This window comes from Mus musculus, chromosome 1 (genome assembly GCF_000001635.26).
Source record: "Mus musculus strain C57BL/6J chromosome 1, GRCm38.p6 C57BL/6J".
NCBI lineage: Eukaryota > Metazoa > Chordata > Mammalia > Rodentia > Muridae > Mus > Mus musculus.
In genome coordinates, this window is record NC_000067.6 from 8,449,495 (window position 1) to 8,468,149 (window position 18,655).

Genomic DNA, 18,655 nt, shown 5'->3' on the forward strand with positions numbered 1-18,655 from the left:
TGAACTTGAACCTAAGTGTAATTATAAGCCATTCTACCAACAAAGTTTCTTGGTATCCTTATCTCTGTTGCCAATATTTTATCTTCTTCTTTAACTTTTTAAAATTAATAACCTTGGCACAAAATTATAACTTAACTTCAGTTTTCAGAATTTGCCAGCTTTATTATTCATTACTCTGGTCTTAACTTCTTTTCTGGTATGTTTTGGGGAGGGGATGGATACTGGTGCATATGTGAGCATGGTGAGATGCAAATGTTTGAATTCATAAGGAGGCCAGACATCAACCTTGGTTATTGTAACTTAATCTGCCAATCTCGGTTTTATTTACTTCTTGCTTGTTTTATTTTCTGTTGAAAGATCTAATATTGGCCTGAAATTCATCCATTAGCTTAGGCTGAAGTCAGCTAGCCCTGGAATACTCCTTTCCATGCCCGTCACGGTTAGGACGCCATGCCTTTTTTCTGGGCACTAGCATCCTTGCCTGCACATTCCTCTCATGTTTGTGCAGTAGACACATTACCTTCAGAGCTATCTTTCCAGACCCTCATTTTCCATTGTAACCTAAAATGTTTACCGGTGGAATTGCTATCTCAGCAATCTTTCCATTCTCATAATAAGGAAACAAACTTAAAGTGACTTTCATTGACATATTTTATAGCCTTCTGATAAAAATTAACTAGCTTACACTTTTTAAACCACATGGAGCAACAATTATTGCTGAGTCTTGAGCCCCTTAGGAAAAATTCTTATCTAATCAAGCTGGCAAACATCATTTAAGCGTTTCTGAATAATTGCTATTGTCAGTTGTAAAACATCACACTGTGCACATCTGGGGCTCATCTGAGTATTAAGTACAAAGTTGAAAGTAGCAAAAGCATTATAAAAGTGCTGTGAATTAAAAGTCAAGAAAACAGCAAGAGAGAGTGCAAGAAAGGAGAGTTTTCTCCTAAGAAGAACCTGTAGTATCGAGACTCACTGCATCACAAGCTCAGAAAAACCTAGCATCCTGCCAAGAACCATGAGCAGAAAGGTTGCTACAGAAAGAGGTGCACAGAAGAGCAAGAGAGGAAGACCTGGAGAAAGGCAGAAATTCAAGGATCACTCCCCACAAATGTAATGGGATTGACTGTAGCCCCTAAAGCATAGCTTTGCTTCAGCAGTGCTGACCTTCAGTAGAGACCTTGAATTCACTCATTTAATTTTCATCTTTGCTCTCTGCACTGTTTTCTTCTCTTTGAAAATCTGCACTCATTATCAAGCTGATAAGAATAATAATGTACCGGAAGTTATTTAAAATTATTTATAATTTAAATTAGTTTTTATGCTAGCAATTCTTTATAAATTACAGTACTACACTCAAGGTTGTTATGCAATAAAATATATCTGTGGAGTTTTTCTTCTATAATTGGCCCTGGAGACACACATTGCTCTGTATCTGTCAAATTTGTGACTTTTTTTCATTTGTAAAGTGCAATTTAATAAAGGTGATTGTAATGAAATAGGTGACCATATCATGAGCAACAGCGTTCAGTCTCATGTGTGAGTGCTCCAGCTGAAGCATCCATCTCAGTTCACACTGAAGAGTCCACCTCAGTGCACTGCAATCCTTTCTATAGACAATGGCTATGTGAAACAGAGAGATGAAGGAGCAGCGTTTTTTTCAATGTTAACAATGTAAATGTTTTCTAATGTTTTATAAATTTATGTTAAACATTGATAGACTTTAAATAAAATTTAAGCATATACATATTCCCAGCCACAGATTTTCTATTTTAATTAAAATATGTAAGATTTAGCAGAAAGGACAGTAAAACTGAGCAAGTTTTTCTAGAGGCAGTTTCTGTGTGTGCAGTGTGGTTCCTTCCTCCTCCACTTGGCACTGCTCTCGCCATAGGAACATCTTCCTTTTACAATGATGCAAAACTTCATAAAACTTAGAAATACAACTGATGAAATGACCATGACACGGGTAATTTTTCATTGTTTTGCTAAATATCAGCTGCTTCTATTTGCTCTCATTTTATCTGCCATTTGCCACTACTGTATTTACTTCATCATTTATTGAGTAAGGAAATTATTCCACATTTAGATGCAAAGTTGCTCTAGACAAACAAACATTGTGATTTATTTTAAGAAAAAAAGTACCCATTGTAAAATTTCTTCCACTAAAAATAATGTTTTCAATCCTTTTCACAGTTATTCTACTCACTGAGACTGCTACAAAAAAATACAGTGGTAGATTTATATATATTTAAATTTGAGTCTAATTGAACAGTTGCTTTCAAGAGTGAATCATGTGCGCAAGCTAACTGATCAAATCTATATCTGGTCTAATAAAAATATGTAAATCCAGAAACTAATTACAACAATATTTTCATTTTTTATAAAAGCAATAATCTTCTCTAGAGGTAATTAAAGGAAGTTCAATATTATCTATAATTATTTAGTAGGTACAAAGCAATCCTCGACAAATGAGACTGTGCCTCACTCATAATGTTGATATAATTCTACACAGATAAAATAATACTTTTAAGGTATATTCTGATTCCCCAGGAACCTACAGATCACACTAGCCCGAGAAGCACGTAGGCTAACGGTAGGTGACTTTTCCCTCCTCTCCTCCAAATATCCTCAGTATCTTCCCCAGTTCTGTAGTAAGCCACCCACTGCAGCCTCCCTTCCCCTCCTGCACCCATCTCCAGTGAGTCACACAGGTCTTTCCTTCCTAACTTCCGGAACACCACTCATTTATCCCAACCTCCAAGCACAGCAGCCAGTCATTCACTGGGAACCTACAGGCCACTCAGGCCGAGAAAGCAGGAAGTCTGCAGACCTTCATGTCGCCATCCCTTCCTCTAAGTCCAGTCACCTAATCTCAACACAACTCTGTAGCAGACCTGCTGTGGTCTCCCTCCATTCACAAGGAACTAAATAAGAGAAACCACAACCAAACAACAAACAAAAATATATGAGTTTATTGCTGTGGCTGCTCATCAAGATATAAAATTGATTTTATATTAAATGTCAGCTATCACCCTTAGATAAATACACCACATATCGCCAGTGATTTTAGATACTCTATGGGTAAATTGCTTCCCTGAAAGGAAATTTATTCAATATTTAATTTTTAAAAAATTTTTTAACTTGTAATTGCATAACTTCCCTTTCCATTTCTCCCTCCAACCTTTCTCATGCATTGCTCTCTCTCTTTCCTCTCTCTCTCTCTCTCTTTCTCTCTCTCTCATGCACACAAACACACCACACACAAAAACACACATGTAAATACATAAATATAACTTTATTGACCCATTTAATGTTATCTGTATGCATATGATCTTGTGGATGATAATATTTGAAAAGAGTAATATAAATGAATTTTTCATAATTATGTAAAATAAGATTTTTCAATAATTTGAAGTAAAACTTTTACCTTTGAAACATTTAAGTCAATTAAAAATCAAACAATGTCATCTATTGGATGGAACACAGGGCCCCTAATGAAGAGGCTAGAGAAAGTACCCAAAGAGCTAAAGGGCTCAGCAACCCTATAGAAGGAACAACGATATGAACTAACCAGTACTCCCCAGAGCTGTGGCTCTAGTTGCATATGTAGCAGAGGATGGCCTAGTCGGCCATCAATGGGAGGAGAGGCCCTTGGTCTTGTGAAGATCATATGCCCCAGTACAGGGGAATGCCAGGGCCAGTAAGTGGGAGTGGGTGGGTTGGGGAGCAGGATGGGAGGGGTGTATAGGGGACTTTGGGGATAGCATTTGAAATGTAAATGAAGAAAATATCTAATAAAAAATTTTAGAAAAATCAAACAATGAAATGACTTATCCATACCAAGCCTATATTATACCTGCTTATTATTGTTTTGGGGGATTTCAGATAATGTTGAGAGCCCTCTTTCCCATGAAACCATACTTTTTGATACAAATGACCAAATTATTAAATATTTTCTCTAATATTTTAGTAATCCATTAAATTAGGCTATAGTCTTTATTTTTTTTTCAAGGAAATTAGTTTTTTAATGCAGTCTATCTCTTCTGTAGTCCTCCATGAGGTCTGGAAAGTGAGAATATCAGTTCTGGGGTTACTCAGATAAATTTGGAGAGATAATATTACCATTATTCAGTTCCTAAAGAAACATTTAAAATGGATTTAATGGTATGTGTCTTGTAATTCTTGTGAAGGCAAAGTTCCTTATTCATGTTCGTCATTTGGAGAAGTGACTTCTGTATATAAAGGCTTGCATGATGTTCACAATATTATTGATAACTGTAATTTTAACATCACAGTTGATGTTTGTTAAGAACTAGATCAGATCTTAGTCCTGTGCAGGATCGGGATTTCTTCTGTCTGTCTCTGTCTCTGTCTCTGTCTCTGTCTCTCTCTCTCTCTGTTTCTCTCTGCTTCTCTCTCTCTGTCTCTCTCTCTGTCTCTCTCTCTCTCTCTCTGTCTCTCTGTCTCTCTGTTTCTCTCTCTCTCCCTCTCTCCCTCTCTCTCTCTCCCTGCCTTTCCTAAGCCCTCCTCTCTCTGCATTTATGGATGCTGTCATAGAGGATAAGTTGTCACAGACCAAAATAGTTATATAACTGCTGAAGCTTAGCCCATAGAAATATGCATCATTTTTCATTAATATGCTTTCCTCTTTGAAAAATATCACTTATACAGTGAAATACTACAATGGATAATTTTCATAACATAACTATGCAAATTAAGCTTTTGAAAGGTCAGAATCATTATGTTAAATTGAACAAGCCAGACTCAGAAATACAAGTTAAACATGACCTCATACCTGCATAGAATATAAACTCAATGATCTCTTAGAAATTGGGAGTAGCATATTGGTCCCAGATGCAAGACACAAGTAAATGTACAGAGAAACCTAGGCATGAAAAGTGGACACTGAGCTGGAGTTAAGTGGAGAAAGAAATGACAGTGTGCAGGGGTGCTTTTATAGCAAAGAGGTTGAATGAAGATTGTCATTACGTACTCCATACTTCTGAAGATTAGAAAACAATTCTTAATATGTTAACTTAAAGGAAGTATTTGGAAACTGCCTTGAAGTCCTTCAATTGATGGATAGATAATGAAAATATGCTTTTCATACAAAACAACTGCAAAAAAAAACCTGTGAAATTGTGAGAATTACAAGTAAATCGATGAAACAAAAATATGATATTGAATAATGAAAGACCAAGATTGTGAAGCCAAATGCCATAGTTTCTATCTTACACATGGCTGTTAGCTCTGTATCCTTAGAGTTGAGTGCACACACTGATCACAGAAGTCAGGAAAGTAGGGTGATCCCATAGCAGCAGCAAGGGAAGAAAAGAATCTAGAGAGGGAAGAAGAAGACACAGGTGATGGATGAAAGCAAAAATGAGGGACAGGAATGGCATTACACAGGAAGAGAGAGGAAGGGGAGACAAGTACCATTAAAGGTATTGGGGAAAATCATTGAGAATCAAGTTGCAAGATTAATATTATGCTTACTCTGTATCTCTGTCTCTATCTCCCTCTCTGATATTCTCTCTCTCTCTCTCTCTCTCTCTCTCTCTCTCTCTCTCTCTCTCTCTCTCTCTCTCTCTCTCTCATCTCTGTCTCTCTTATCTTTATCTCTACATATTGCTCTAAATGGGGTTAGACAGTATAGAGTGAGAATGTTTCTTCCCAAGAGCCATAGACCACCTTACATAACCCCCCTATCAGACACAGAAAACCATTAGAATTTGTTGTGTGTAGGGCTCAAAATTCTACCAAAACACTTTAGGCTGTTGAAATGGTCCTTAACTGACTCTAGAAAACTGAACGTAAATCTCTATTGCTGAAGACAACCCACATTTTGAACACAGGTCTTGAAGAAATCAACTGGAACTGAAGCCTCTTTTTTGAGGGTGAACTTTCATAGTATTTAAAGTTTTTCCAGCTGCCAAGGGAGAAAAACAAATTGTAAAGCTACCAAGCTGTAAAGCTGATAAGCACAACAATAACTGGCCCTATATAAAACCCACAAGAATGAAGAATTGATACTTTTATCCTTGTGGTAACCTATAATTATTCAGTTTGCTTTGATGCCTGCTCAACGGGAGAATTTTATTCCTAATATTTTAATCCTAGCCAACTACTCACGGTTAGAGTGGCCATAGATCTTAAAGGAGATCCTACCATAGCTGTATTCATCAATCAATATAAGACCGTACTGAATTCTAAATACCAATCCTTGTACCCATAGATAAGTTTAGCTTTCACCTCTCACCAAAGAAACTTCTTTTTGCAACATAGTGGGACTATTACAGATTGTTAACTTGTAAAAATTCCAATTATGAGTGACCATGAGATAACTAGATTCAGCTGGCACATTTACAATCTATACACAAGGCTCAGTGCTCATCTCAAAAGCAGATATGTAAGATTGTAAAATCTGGAGGACCAGGACACCTACAGCAAAATATTATTTTAATGTCATAAAAGTGAAATTATACCACAAAACTCTCACCAAGACCTGCATAATGACACCAGACCACATACCAACATTGACTGGGGACATTTCACAAGGCCCTACCAAAAGATGAAAATCTGCCTAATTTATAGGTAAACAATGATTGCAAGAAGAGAAATAAGCATACTCTAGACACAATTCCAATTATTCAATGCTAATTGACAGTTCTAAATATGTATATGTAAGTGCAACACTAAATGGACCCAATTGGTATTTTTAATACATATTTATATGCATGCATGTATGTACACAAAAGTTGTCATGAAAGAGAGAGAGAGAGAGAGAGAGAGAGAGAAGAAGAAGAAGAAGAAGAAGAAGAAGAAGAAGAAGAAGAAGAAGAAGAAGAAGGAGAAGGAGAAGGAGAAGGAGAAGGAGAAGGAGAAGGAGAAGGAGAAGGAGAAGGAGAAGGAGAAGGAGAAGGAGAAGGAGAAGGAGAAGGAGAAGGAGAAGGAGAAGGAGAAGGAGAAGGAGAAGGAGAAGGAGGAGAAGGAGAAGGAGAAGGAGAAGGAGAAAAGAAGAAGAAGAAGAAGAAGAAGAAGAAGAAGAAGAAGAAGAAGAAGAAGAAGAAGAAGAAGAAGGAGAAGAAGAAGAAGAAAAGAAGAAGAAAGAAGAAGAAGAAAGAAGAAGACATGGATGGAGTTGAATGGGTGAGAGAATGTGGTAGAAAATATGTAAACAATACTCATGTATAAAATTCTCAAAAAGCATCAAGAATTTTAACTATTAAAAGGTAAATAATTAAAAGGTGGATGTTTACCCTGATTTAAACATTAGTCAGTGTATATATTTACTGAAGCATCATTTTGCTCTGTCAATATATTCAATTACTTTTTGTATTTAGAGATCAGTTGAAGCAATACATGCAATTGTAAGTAAGGCAAGCAAAACAAGTAACTGACTGTTTCAGAGACCTGAACTATTTATATGGAAGAGTCATGAATTATGAAATATATAAGTACAATGTATTTTAATGTAGTTAACACCAGCTGATTTTTCCCATCACCATAGTTGGAATTAATAGTCTAACTCTCCCAAGATTTCTCTTTCAGCAGTCTAAATGTCATCATATCAACTCACTATACATTAGTGCATTAACTGATTGCATGAAGCAGAACAAAGATTATTTTTCATGGCTACACAGAGCAGCGTGTAAATTAACCTCTCCAACTGCCTATCTTTCCTAAATGTCTTTCTCTATGACAATGATAATTATGCCTTTGATAAATATCCTAGCACATAACTGCTTAAGCTTCTTCACTGAAATACTATTCTTCCTTATTCGGAAAAATAAAATGAAGCAAACAAAAGTTTGTTCAAAGTGTATAAATGATCAGTGTGGGAATGTGCACTTCATGTTCATGTGAAAAATATTCTTATGTGATATTTTTTAAAAGTAGACACATAGTAGAGAGATTTAGTAAATGACTTGTATCATTAGAGTTGATTTGCATTATTGATTTCTTATTTAGTATACTTTAGTCTGTTTTGTTATTATTTTGGTTAATATACAAAGAAATTTTCTGTAAGACATTGCTACAGGGAAACAGAAACCTTGCTGTCAAAATAAGCATTATCAGAAATGAAAAAGCAAATAAATTAATATGATGAGCCAGTATGACTTATCTGTGACAGAATTATTAAATGAGATGTGTTTCATAGTTGCCTCATGAGATTAATGATTTTAAATCAAAAGACTATTCTATTTCAATTCTAATATTCTACCTCCAAGAAAAATGGAATCATACTAGGAAATAACTAAAGGGAATATAGCTTGACAAATTAGCACATGTGCAGAAACTCTATATTCCTTGAAGCTGTAAATGAGGATGTCACAGGTTAACATTTAGTCCTGCCATAGAAACAAACTAAAACTAATCTCACAATTTTTTTCGAACATATAAGACTAAAGGAATAGAACTGCAAATCTTAGGGCTTAATGCCTGAAGGATGACATTTACTTTCCAATATTCTTACATTCATTCCTTTCTGATGATATAGTGACTGTCTCTCACAAGGAAACTAGTTTGAACTTTATTTTTAGTTAGTTGTTATGAGCATTTTGCCTGGAAATGTAAGAAGAGGAAATGGAACACCTGGAACTGGAGTTACAGGTCTGTGTAAGCCTCAATATGGAGCTGGGAACCATACCTAAGTCTTTGGGAAAATCAGTCAGGGTTCTTAATTGGCTAACTATCTTTCCAGCCCTATGAGATTTTTTTTCCTTTACAATTTCTTTATTTTTTGTTAAAAAGAAATTCCAAGTAGTTTATTTAAAATATTTTTCTCTATTAAATATAATTATAAAGTCACCCTCTCAAATTCCACTGTTCAGAGTGCATGAAACATGGTATGTTATCTTTCCTCATATTAAGCTTGTTTAGCATTTCATTATTTTAATATCTCACTGCCTCAACATGTTCAAATTTTTTTCTGCATCTTTCAAAGACTTGACTAGTAGAAAGAACTCCTATAATGCAGATAACATTTACTATTGGGCAAACTTTGTGTTTCCTGATTTTCACTGTTCTTCATAAGCACTAGTATAAGCCATTATCAGGGGAGGAATAAATATTCTAGTGACTGTGGGAACTGCAAAAGCTATGATAGTCTTACAAAATGGGTTTAGTTAATGTGATGCATTTTTATGGAAAGAATGCATTGTGGTAAATATATTCAGCAAGTGTTCATTAATATAGAATGCATCTTTGGAGTGGCTTCATATTACCTTTCTAAAAAAGACTCTGGACTAGAGATGGTCACTTCAACTACAGTCTCTTTAGCTGCCCACTGTGTCACAGATGTTGTTATATATTATTTCAAAATGTATATAATTTTAAAAATATCTTGCAGTAGCATTCAAAATTATGTAACCTTACTGCCTCAGTAAGTCATTTATTTGAGGCCTACAGCAATATCTACCACAGACATACAGCTGACAGATGCTAAGAAGTAATTCCACATCTGATATGTATTGTACATTATCTTGGTGTGGACATTTCCCACCTGGCAAAACATATGACATTTCTCTGTCCTGGAGCTTTATTCTGAGTGGAATAAGAAAAAGCTTAAAATCACAGAAGTTGGAAATGACACAGAGTGATTGAGCCTCTTAGAAGCTTCAGAGAGTACTTATCTCGAGTTTCACTACAGAGTGAGGGTGGCCTATAAGGAGACTCATGAAGAAAGACCAAAGAGATACTAGGACTTAATGACTCTGGTTCCAGAGCAAACAGTAAAATTAAAGAATTTGTGGACTAAGGCTACAAAAAATCCAGTAGAGCCCAAACAGATGAGCAATGAAGACACTGATACAACAGAGTTCTGAGAATGAATTGACCATGTCTCAGCAGAGGACAGAGCTGAGATATCACATCAAAGGGACCATAATAAGAGTTTTAGACACAAATCAAAGGTCTTAGACTTAAGCAGTTAGAGGATTAGGATGACTATCAATAAAGTTGTTTGTTAGGGTGTAGAGGTAAATGCCATTAACCATCCACACAGAAACTTCCAGAAGACAACAAATTAATTTGTTTGAATACAAGTAACAGTGCTGGAGAAGTTCAATGCCATTGCTTTATAAAAGCACTGAATGCAACTGATTGAAAATGGTTAAAATCATCTACAGAGTAAACTACAAAGGACACTTGATCGAAATCTTAAGTTTGGTCTCTGTTCTCTCCTTTTTTACAATATAATGTAACTATTAAAATATGTTTCAAAATTTATTTACCTGTCACAATTGTTAGTTGTAAGCATTTCTGTTGAATAAGAATAAGTTACACTTGTTCATCAACTGAACCTAGGTTTCCTGCACATATATAGCAGTTATACAACTTGGTCTTTGTGTAGATTTCCCAACAATTGGAGAGGGACTGTCCCTGAATCTGTTGCCTGCCTGTAGATCCCATTCCTATAACTGGGCTGCCTCATCTGTTCCTAGTCCTGTGGGAAGTGGAGGGGGATGTTCATCTGTCTCAGATGAGAAGGGGAGTGGAGAATGGAGAAGGAGCTGTATGATCAGGAGTCTGAGAAGAGTAGGGGATTGATATTGGGGTGTAAAGTAAATAAATTAATGAAAAAAAGAATAGTGGGTTTAGCTTTTTAAACGCGAGGCATAGGGATATATTTAAACACCTATGTATCTGTGTCTTTAATATATGACTTTCTCATTGTTTATTTTAATTTTAAATGCAAAGTGTTTTTCTCCATTTATCTTTATTCTTACTCTCCATTTTTTTTTGTCCTTCTCATTATTAGGTATAGAACTCAGGGCCTCTAATGTAATACATGTATATACAACACACATATACACAAATATCACTACATATACCTACTATTGAGGAAGGGGGAAAGATGAAGATATATAGAGATACTCATGGAGAATGAGATAGAAATAGAGAATGAGATAAATATATAGGAATACAGATAGATATAGAAGAAGAGATGGAAACAGAGAAAGAGATACAGGTAGAAATTAAAAAGATATGGAGAAAGGAAAGATACACAGGTTAAAATAGAAAGAATACTTAGTCATTTAACAGCAAGACAAGCATCAAGACAAGGATGTCTCTTCCTCAGCCTCCATCACCCACCATTCTAGACTAATCATCTGAATATTTCTGCTGTCATTTGCTCTCATGAAAAAGACCATCTTTCCTGCTTCTGGTTACTGATTTTATTGCAAAAGATGCTAGACAAGACACAGGGAGTACCTCTATCATACCGGTTTTGGAAAGATTATGAGAATAAGAAATATTTCAAAAGAATCATAACAGAAAAATTCCCAAGAACAAGGCAAAGAGATATAAATTCAGAAACAAGGGGCATTTAAGAAACAAAACTAGATAATGTCCAGAAAGAAATCACTAAGTACACAAGACAAAGAAATTATGTTAAAACTTACCTTGAAAAATGATAAGATAGAAGCACATAGTCAGTAATCACAAGCTCATTAGAATAACACCAGATCACTCAACTGGAATTTTAAAAGCAAAAAGGGACTATGAAACTGAATAGAGAGTTCTAAGAAGAAAAACATATACAATGAGATGTTATTAATCTTTAAGGAAAAATAGATAAAAATTTTGCAAAAATATCTGTGGAACTGATAAGTGTTATACTAAGTGAGATAAGACAGGCTTACTCTTCAAATGCTGCACATTCTCTCTCCTATGTGAATCTCATAGATGAGCAAAACCAAAAATCTGTTACTTGAGACTTAAAAGCACAAGAAGGTAGGAAACAGAAAAAGTTAGCAGCATCAAGGCACACATAAGATATTTGGAACTGTTTAAGCTTTGCCACAGCACAGAATGGTGGCTACAGCTTAGAAGTTCCTATATAATATTTCAAGAATCCTGTTTTCATAATAAGGCCTTACTACATAGTCCCAGCTGATCTAAAACTTACTATGTAGACAAAACTGGCATCAAATTCAGAGATTCATCTGCTTTGTCTCCTCTGTGCTATTATCAAAGGTTTGTACCACAATATCTGACATAGTTACTGGTAAAAAATGTAACTTTTTCTATTCATAAATCACTGTTGTTCATTTGGAAATACTTGCTTGTAATTATTTGACAACTCCAAACATTTCTCATGCATTACCACAATGTATCCCAAGTTGATGTTTCTAAAAGCCACAAAAAAAAAAAAACCCAAAACATAAAAGTCTCAATGAAATTTAAAATAATGGACAAAAGTACCTGAATTTCTCTAAAGAAGACAAAACTTGGCCAATAAGCACATACAATAATGATCAACATCACTAATAGGGGAAATTCACACATAAAGCATTTGGAGGTATTACCTCCTATTGCTTAACATGTTTATTTTCTAAAAGGAAAAAGACACCAGCTGTTAGGTTAATACAGATGTAATACAGCTGTGTGCAGAGTGGAACAGTATACATATTGCTAAAGGATTTACAAATGAAAAACTATGACCCAGGCAGCAATTCTGCTCTGGGCATATACCAGTGAGATCTAATCATTACTAGATGAAGGCATTAATACTCTTAGGCTTTCATTTTTCAAATTAACAGGAATATGGAAGGAGTTACAGAGACAAAGATTGGAGCTGAGACAAAAGGATGGACCATCTAGAGACTGCCATACCCGGGGATCCATCCCATAATTAGCCCCCAAACGCTGGCACTATTGCACACACTAGCAACATATTGATGAAAGGACCCAGATATAGCTGTCTCTTGTGAGGCTATGCCTGGGCCTAGCAAACACATAAGTGGATGCTCACAGTCAGCTATTGGATGGATCACAGGGCCTCCAAAGGAGGAGCTAGAGAAAGTAACCAAGGAGCAAAAGGGTTCTGCAACCCTATAGGTGGAACAATAATATGAACTAACCAGTACACCCCGGAGCTCGTGTCTCTAGCTGCATATGTATCAGGAGATGACCTAGTCGGCCATCAGTGGAACGAGAGGCCCATTGGTCTTGCAAACTTTATATGCCTCAGTACAGGGGAACACCAGGGCCAAGAAGTGGGAGTGGGGGGGGGGGAAGTGGTGGGGGCTGGGGAGCTTATGGGGTAGCATTGGAAATATAAATGAAAAAAAACCTAATTAATAAAAAAAATGGCTAAGATCCCACTACCTCATATAGCTAAGATGAGCAGTAAGATGACCTAAATGAAATGAGTCAGCTATAAGGATATATGAGCTCCTTTGATTTTGGACCCTAGAAAACCACTGAAAAGTGCAATTCAAATATATAGAAATGGAAACATGAAGAACAGGTGTGACAGTTGGAGAACCACACAGATATAGGTGAAAAGCCACAAAGAGGCAGATTCACAGGAAGAGAACATGTACAAATCTGAAGAGCAATACAGGATTTCATCTGTTCTTTACTCAAAAAGAAAAACAATTGATTTAAGAAGTCAACACTATGCAAATTTATTTCACATGTCAATATATTAATATATATGTTAATATGCATGTCAATATATTAATATAATTTCCCATAGAATCATGTTGTATACATTAAATCTACACAATAAAAATTTTGAAAGGAAACGTGCACTGATGGTTCTTTCAAATTAATCCACTAGACTGTATAAGTCATTTCAGTCTTTAAGAATCTCTGATGGCTTGATGCTGTGAGAGTGCTATGAGTCACCAAGATTTAACCAATATATGATATACAGTGATTGTCAGATCCCAAGACAAAGAAAATGTGTCTTTCTCCTTTGGATTTTGTGTTTTTCCTTGCTTAAACTTACTCTCTGAATGCCTGTGAATTTTTGTATGTTGAGATACTCTCACTGTTCATGTTCTCTTCGATTCACAGATTGTTTTTACAAGCTGTATCTGATCTCAGATACCCACTCTTCAGAAGACATTCCATCGAAGTGCTTGTCCTTACTGCACATACCTTGAGAACCTTGCACATGATCTCACACACGGAGAAGGTTTTCTCTGCTCGAGTCCAGTCCCAGGTGGTCACCTTTAAAAGACAGGTAATAACAGATCATTTGTGCTAGTAAGGCATTTCTGCTTCCCTCTGTTTCATCTAGTTAATAATGCTTTCATAGATGTGTTTCTTTCGTCTCTCAGTGGTACTCCATATAAATTTCCTTGTATAGCATTTGAGCTTTTTTTTTTTCCCCAAAATTTGTCAGGAGTTGTCTCCCTCTTTTCAGGACACATTTTATGTTGTTTTTAATAATTTCTACTTGGCAAAATATTTTATGTCTTAAAATAATTCTTGTATTATTTTAAAACAAATATTAAATGTGCAAGTACTCAATATGCATTTCCCTTAGTAAGATATAGAGAAGAAAATAGACATCAATAATTGTCTCGATTATTTAAAAATAGATTATTGATATTTTAAAATCATTCTAAAATTATTAAGATTATGTGAAGATGTCAACTCTACTCTAAAGTCAGTTTCCTTACTTATTCTAAAATATTTCATCTCTCCAAGCAGAAGAAATTATTCAGGGTAGAAATGTAACAAAATACATAAACTATTATTTTTCCTTCGTGGTTCTATGAATTTTGTGTGGACATAAACATTAAAAATAGTAATGATTCAGACTTAAGAACTCTCAGATCATTTATATTATTAAACCTGTCAATGAACAGCATGGTATCTTGTGTTTATAGTCAATAAATACTTATTGGGTGCTAATTCTCGGTAAGGTACATGTTTCCAAAGCAAACCTTTCAAGAAAATAAATGTAAAGACATAGAATATACAATAAAACATATTACGAACAGATTAGGTTCCAGAAGAATTGAACAGTATGGAAGGTCATATGTTAAACTGTGATACCAACAGCCGAGCTTAAATATTCCCCCAAAGACACATGAAGTTAGAAACTCCTGTTCTTTTATATTTTGGAACATGGCAGCACATTGAGAAGGTGGGCTATAATGTAAGAAAGTTTATGTCATTAGGGACATGAACTTCCATGGAGTAGTAACATCTGAAGTCCTTCTATTTTCTCTATCTCCTGGCTGCCATAAGGCAAGCTTCCTCACCTGGTGTGTACTTCAAGCATGTTGTATTGTGCTGCCCTAACCTACTCAACACAGTCATGTGGCCATGAATTGAAACCTCTGACACTGCACAACAAGATAAACTTTGTTTTTCTTTACTGGCTGAGCTAGCTACGTATTTTTTTTTACAGTAGGGGAAAACTAATATATTCATGTATTTCCCAGAAGATATTTCTTTTTTCCCCAAGACTAATAAAATTTCATTTAAATATTTGTGGGATTTGTATGTTTTCTGTTGTTTTGTTGTGTTATGGTAGTTTGTTTGAAGACAGTGTTTCACCTTTTATACATGGCCAGCCTCGAACATTCCTCCTCTTTCCTCAATCTCCCATGCTCAGAGAGTGCAGTCCTGAACCATCACACTTGCCTTTCATTTATACTTTTATCAGCATAGAATCCGACTTACTATACGTAGACTTAACATTGACTGATCATTTTGAAGTTTTATTTATTATATGTTAACAATATTTTAAATATAAATTGAAAGCTTAATGCTCATAATAAAATGATCCAAATTCTGACTAAGGACTCTTATAGATACAAAAGGAATAAAATATTCATTAATATAGAATAAATGTTTAAATCTCTTACTCTACCTATCATCGTTACTTTTTCATTCAATACATGAAATTGTTTGATATATCTTTAGGGACATTTCTTAAATCCTTTCCAATGTCTTCATGAAATGTTTAACAACAATATTATTATTTGCTCCATTTTTCAGGTTCTCTAGCAAAAAAAACATCTAACGTCTTCAAAGCTTTACATTTGGCAAAATATTTTAAACAAAGATTAATGATTTCCTAAATGCCTTATTTTCAAAATACATTGTTAATTATGTGTTGCTCAGGTGATGTGAGCCTGCTATAAGCAGATCTGGGAGTTCAAACATTTGACTATAAACACTTACTGGAGGTGACAGGAACCTGTAAAGACAGGAGCCCCTCAGGGCAAGAAACACAGGTGTATACACACGGTCTTGGAGGGATTCCTGCTCCCGGGCTTCACACCAGCCCATGTAGACTATCTGCAAGGAAAGTAAGTTCTGTTAACTGACAAAATACACTTTCCATATTGTAGTCTATGTGTGTGTCTTGTGCTGATAAAATTTCATGAAAAATTATCAAATTGGTTTATAGCAAATTCTACTAAACAAGAGAAGTTTGTCTCTATAACATTGTCAAACATTGCCTAATGACATTTGTCATGAGCTACTTTCTCACACATTCCCTCTCTTTTTCTGCTCTTAAAAGTATTTAGAACAGACTATTAGCTTAACTATTGTTTTACCAATTACTTTTATTTATTATGACTGAATATTCTCATAATATACAACATGCAAATGAGCAATGTAAGCCAGTCAGTCTATCCACTAGAATGAAGCACACCATCCTCTGGGATTCACAAGATAGGATGACAAAACACTTATTCTGAGCACTAACCTCAGGTGGTAAAGTATATGTTATCATTTTTTATAATTAAAAAATTGAGGTTCATTTTTACACATCAAGTTGCAGTGACTGATCATAGTTCTGGGTCTTGTTGACTGAGAGAAATCAGTTTCTAAGAGAAAGCACTGTTCTGTAGAGAGAATCTCTTGAGCAATATATGGAAGCTTCACTTGTCAATAAAAGGCCTTTGAGTTTAGCAGGAAAGAGGAAGGTGAAAATTGCAGTACATAAAGCGGACTCTGAGATAGGTTGGGGAAAGAGAATTTGCCCTAAACTCTGGAGAAGAAGATAGCATAAACCTGACAAAAGGTAACTAACCATATGGAAAGCAGAATGCTTTAAACCAGTTAAATAAGCTGTAAGCTAGCCAGGGAATAAGCTAAAGCATTTTAGCTAAGAAATTATTCATAAATTATTTATCCCAGAGTTGTTATTTGGGGGAAACAAAGAGGTTGAGTGGAAAAGCTGAATTCTACATTTGGCATATCATACATGGGGCATAAAATCCAAACTTAGAAAAGTCTCTGGTGAGAGGCAGGGCAGTTCCACTGTTCCTCATGCTCCACCATTGAGGTGCTATGAGACTCAACACACACAAATGTCGGTTGAATGTTAGTTTTGATATTTGATTCACATTTTATTGATTCCATATGGGAATACCCTTCTTATCTCACCAGTTTTACTTTTTGATTTCTTATTTTCAGACATTGATTCATCAATTACATTGTTTTCTATAACACCTTTTTATGTCCAATAAAATATGAAACATATGAGGAAGCTCAGCTGGACTTAGTGTCCATTACACTGCTTCCAAGATACAATGGTAGGAGTAGCAGAGTGTCCAGCACAGCTGTCATGCTCATCCAGCTGCTAATAACAAATTACCAGCTCGTTGCAGAAGATAAGGTCCTTCTTGTGTCCAAACCTGGATTTAAGATGGTTTGTATACAGCATACTATAATAACACAAGAACCTTTACAAACAATTCCCACTTACACCCAATGACATTTTCTTCCTACTGCATCATTTTTTTCTGTATAATAAACTGGATTGTCCATTATCTTAGTTTATATTATAATAACTCTCTTGCATTTATAACGTCTCTGATTCTCTGATTTAACAACTTTGGGAATTGTGATTTACATATCTTCTCTAGAGAATTAATGTATGTTTTGAAATTTACATTGTAATTGAACACTTCTTAGACTTTTCAGTTGTTAACGAAATAATAATAAGATCCAGACAAAATAAATTATTTGGATTGATTTTTATATAATCAATTATAATTAATAAAATGATACCAATCATTGAAAATAATAAAATAATAAAGTCACTTTCCTCATAAAAAACATATAACTATGTATATATTTACATACACACACACTCACTCACGAATGCAAGCATGCACACATGTTGAAACACACTAAGTCCTTTGAAAAGAAGGATTTCCATTATGAAAATGGCCAAGAGTACTGGCCTGAGTGAAAGCCTGTACTCCATGTCCTTTCTTAGTTAATGATTGATGTGGAAGGGTCCAGTCTACTGTGGATGGTGCCACCTTTGGGCAGTTGTTCCTGGATGGTTTAAGAAAACAAACTTGGAATCCATCCCATACACAATCACCAAAGCCAGACTCTAATTTGGGTGCCAACAAGTGCTTGCTGACAGGAACCTAATATAGCTATTTCCTGGGTGACTCTGCCAGTGCCTGACATATACAGAGGTTGATGCTCTCAGCCAGCAATTGGAATGAACACAAGGTCCCCATTGGAGGAGCTAGAGAAAGAGATAATAAGACTGCATGCATGTGTGAGTGTGTGTGTGTGTGTGTGTGTGTGTGTGTGTGTGTGTGTGTGTGTATGCATAGTTAATTTTTTAAAGGTAAAAAGTGAGATATTTTCTATATTTAATAAAAACATTATCTCTTTTGAGGCTCTGGAAGTCTAGAGTCACATTTTTTGTAACCCCCCCCCCCTCCAATCTAAAATGTCTTAAAACACATGGCTTAACAGTGGCTGCACAGAAAATATACAATCTCAAAGTCTGACTTTCATTTAAATACAAATATACAAAATGTAAATAGAGACAATAGAGAGATTTTCAAAGCTTTCCTTTAAAAATAATAAAGACAAAATTCAGTTCTAGTTAGGATGCTATTAAATTCCATGCAAA

General features: G+C 35.3%; 1 protein-coding gene across 12 annotated transcripts in view; it reads right to left on the bottom strand.

The window, feature by feature from the left end:
* Nucleotides 1-18,655, bottom strand: part of Sntg1 (syntrophin, gamma 1) — a 941,919-nt gene that overhangs the window by 89,756 nt on the left and 833,508 nt on the right. For all 12 annotated transcript variants that reach the window (XR_001778003.2, XM_006495573.4, XM_017312321.2 and 9 more), the window contains 2 exons: nt 15,943-16,059; nt 13,900-13,971 (listed from right to left, as the gene is read on the bottom strand). Coding sequence is in view for 11 of the 12 variants with exons in the window: in XM_006495573.4 (XP_006495636.1) it covers nt 13,900-13,971; nt 15,943-16,059 (189 nt within the window). In the remaining variant the exon portion in view is untranslated. The remainder of the gene's footprint in view (nt 1-13,899; nt 13,972-15,942; nt 16,060-18,655) is intronic.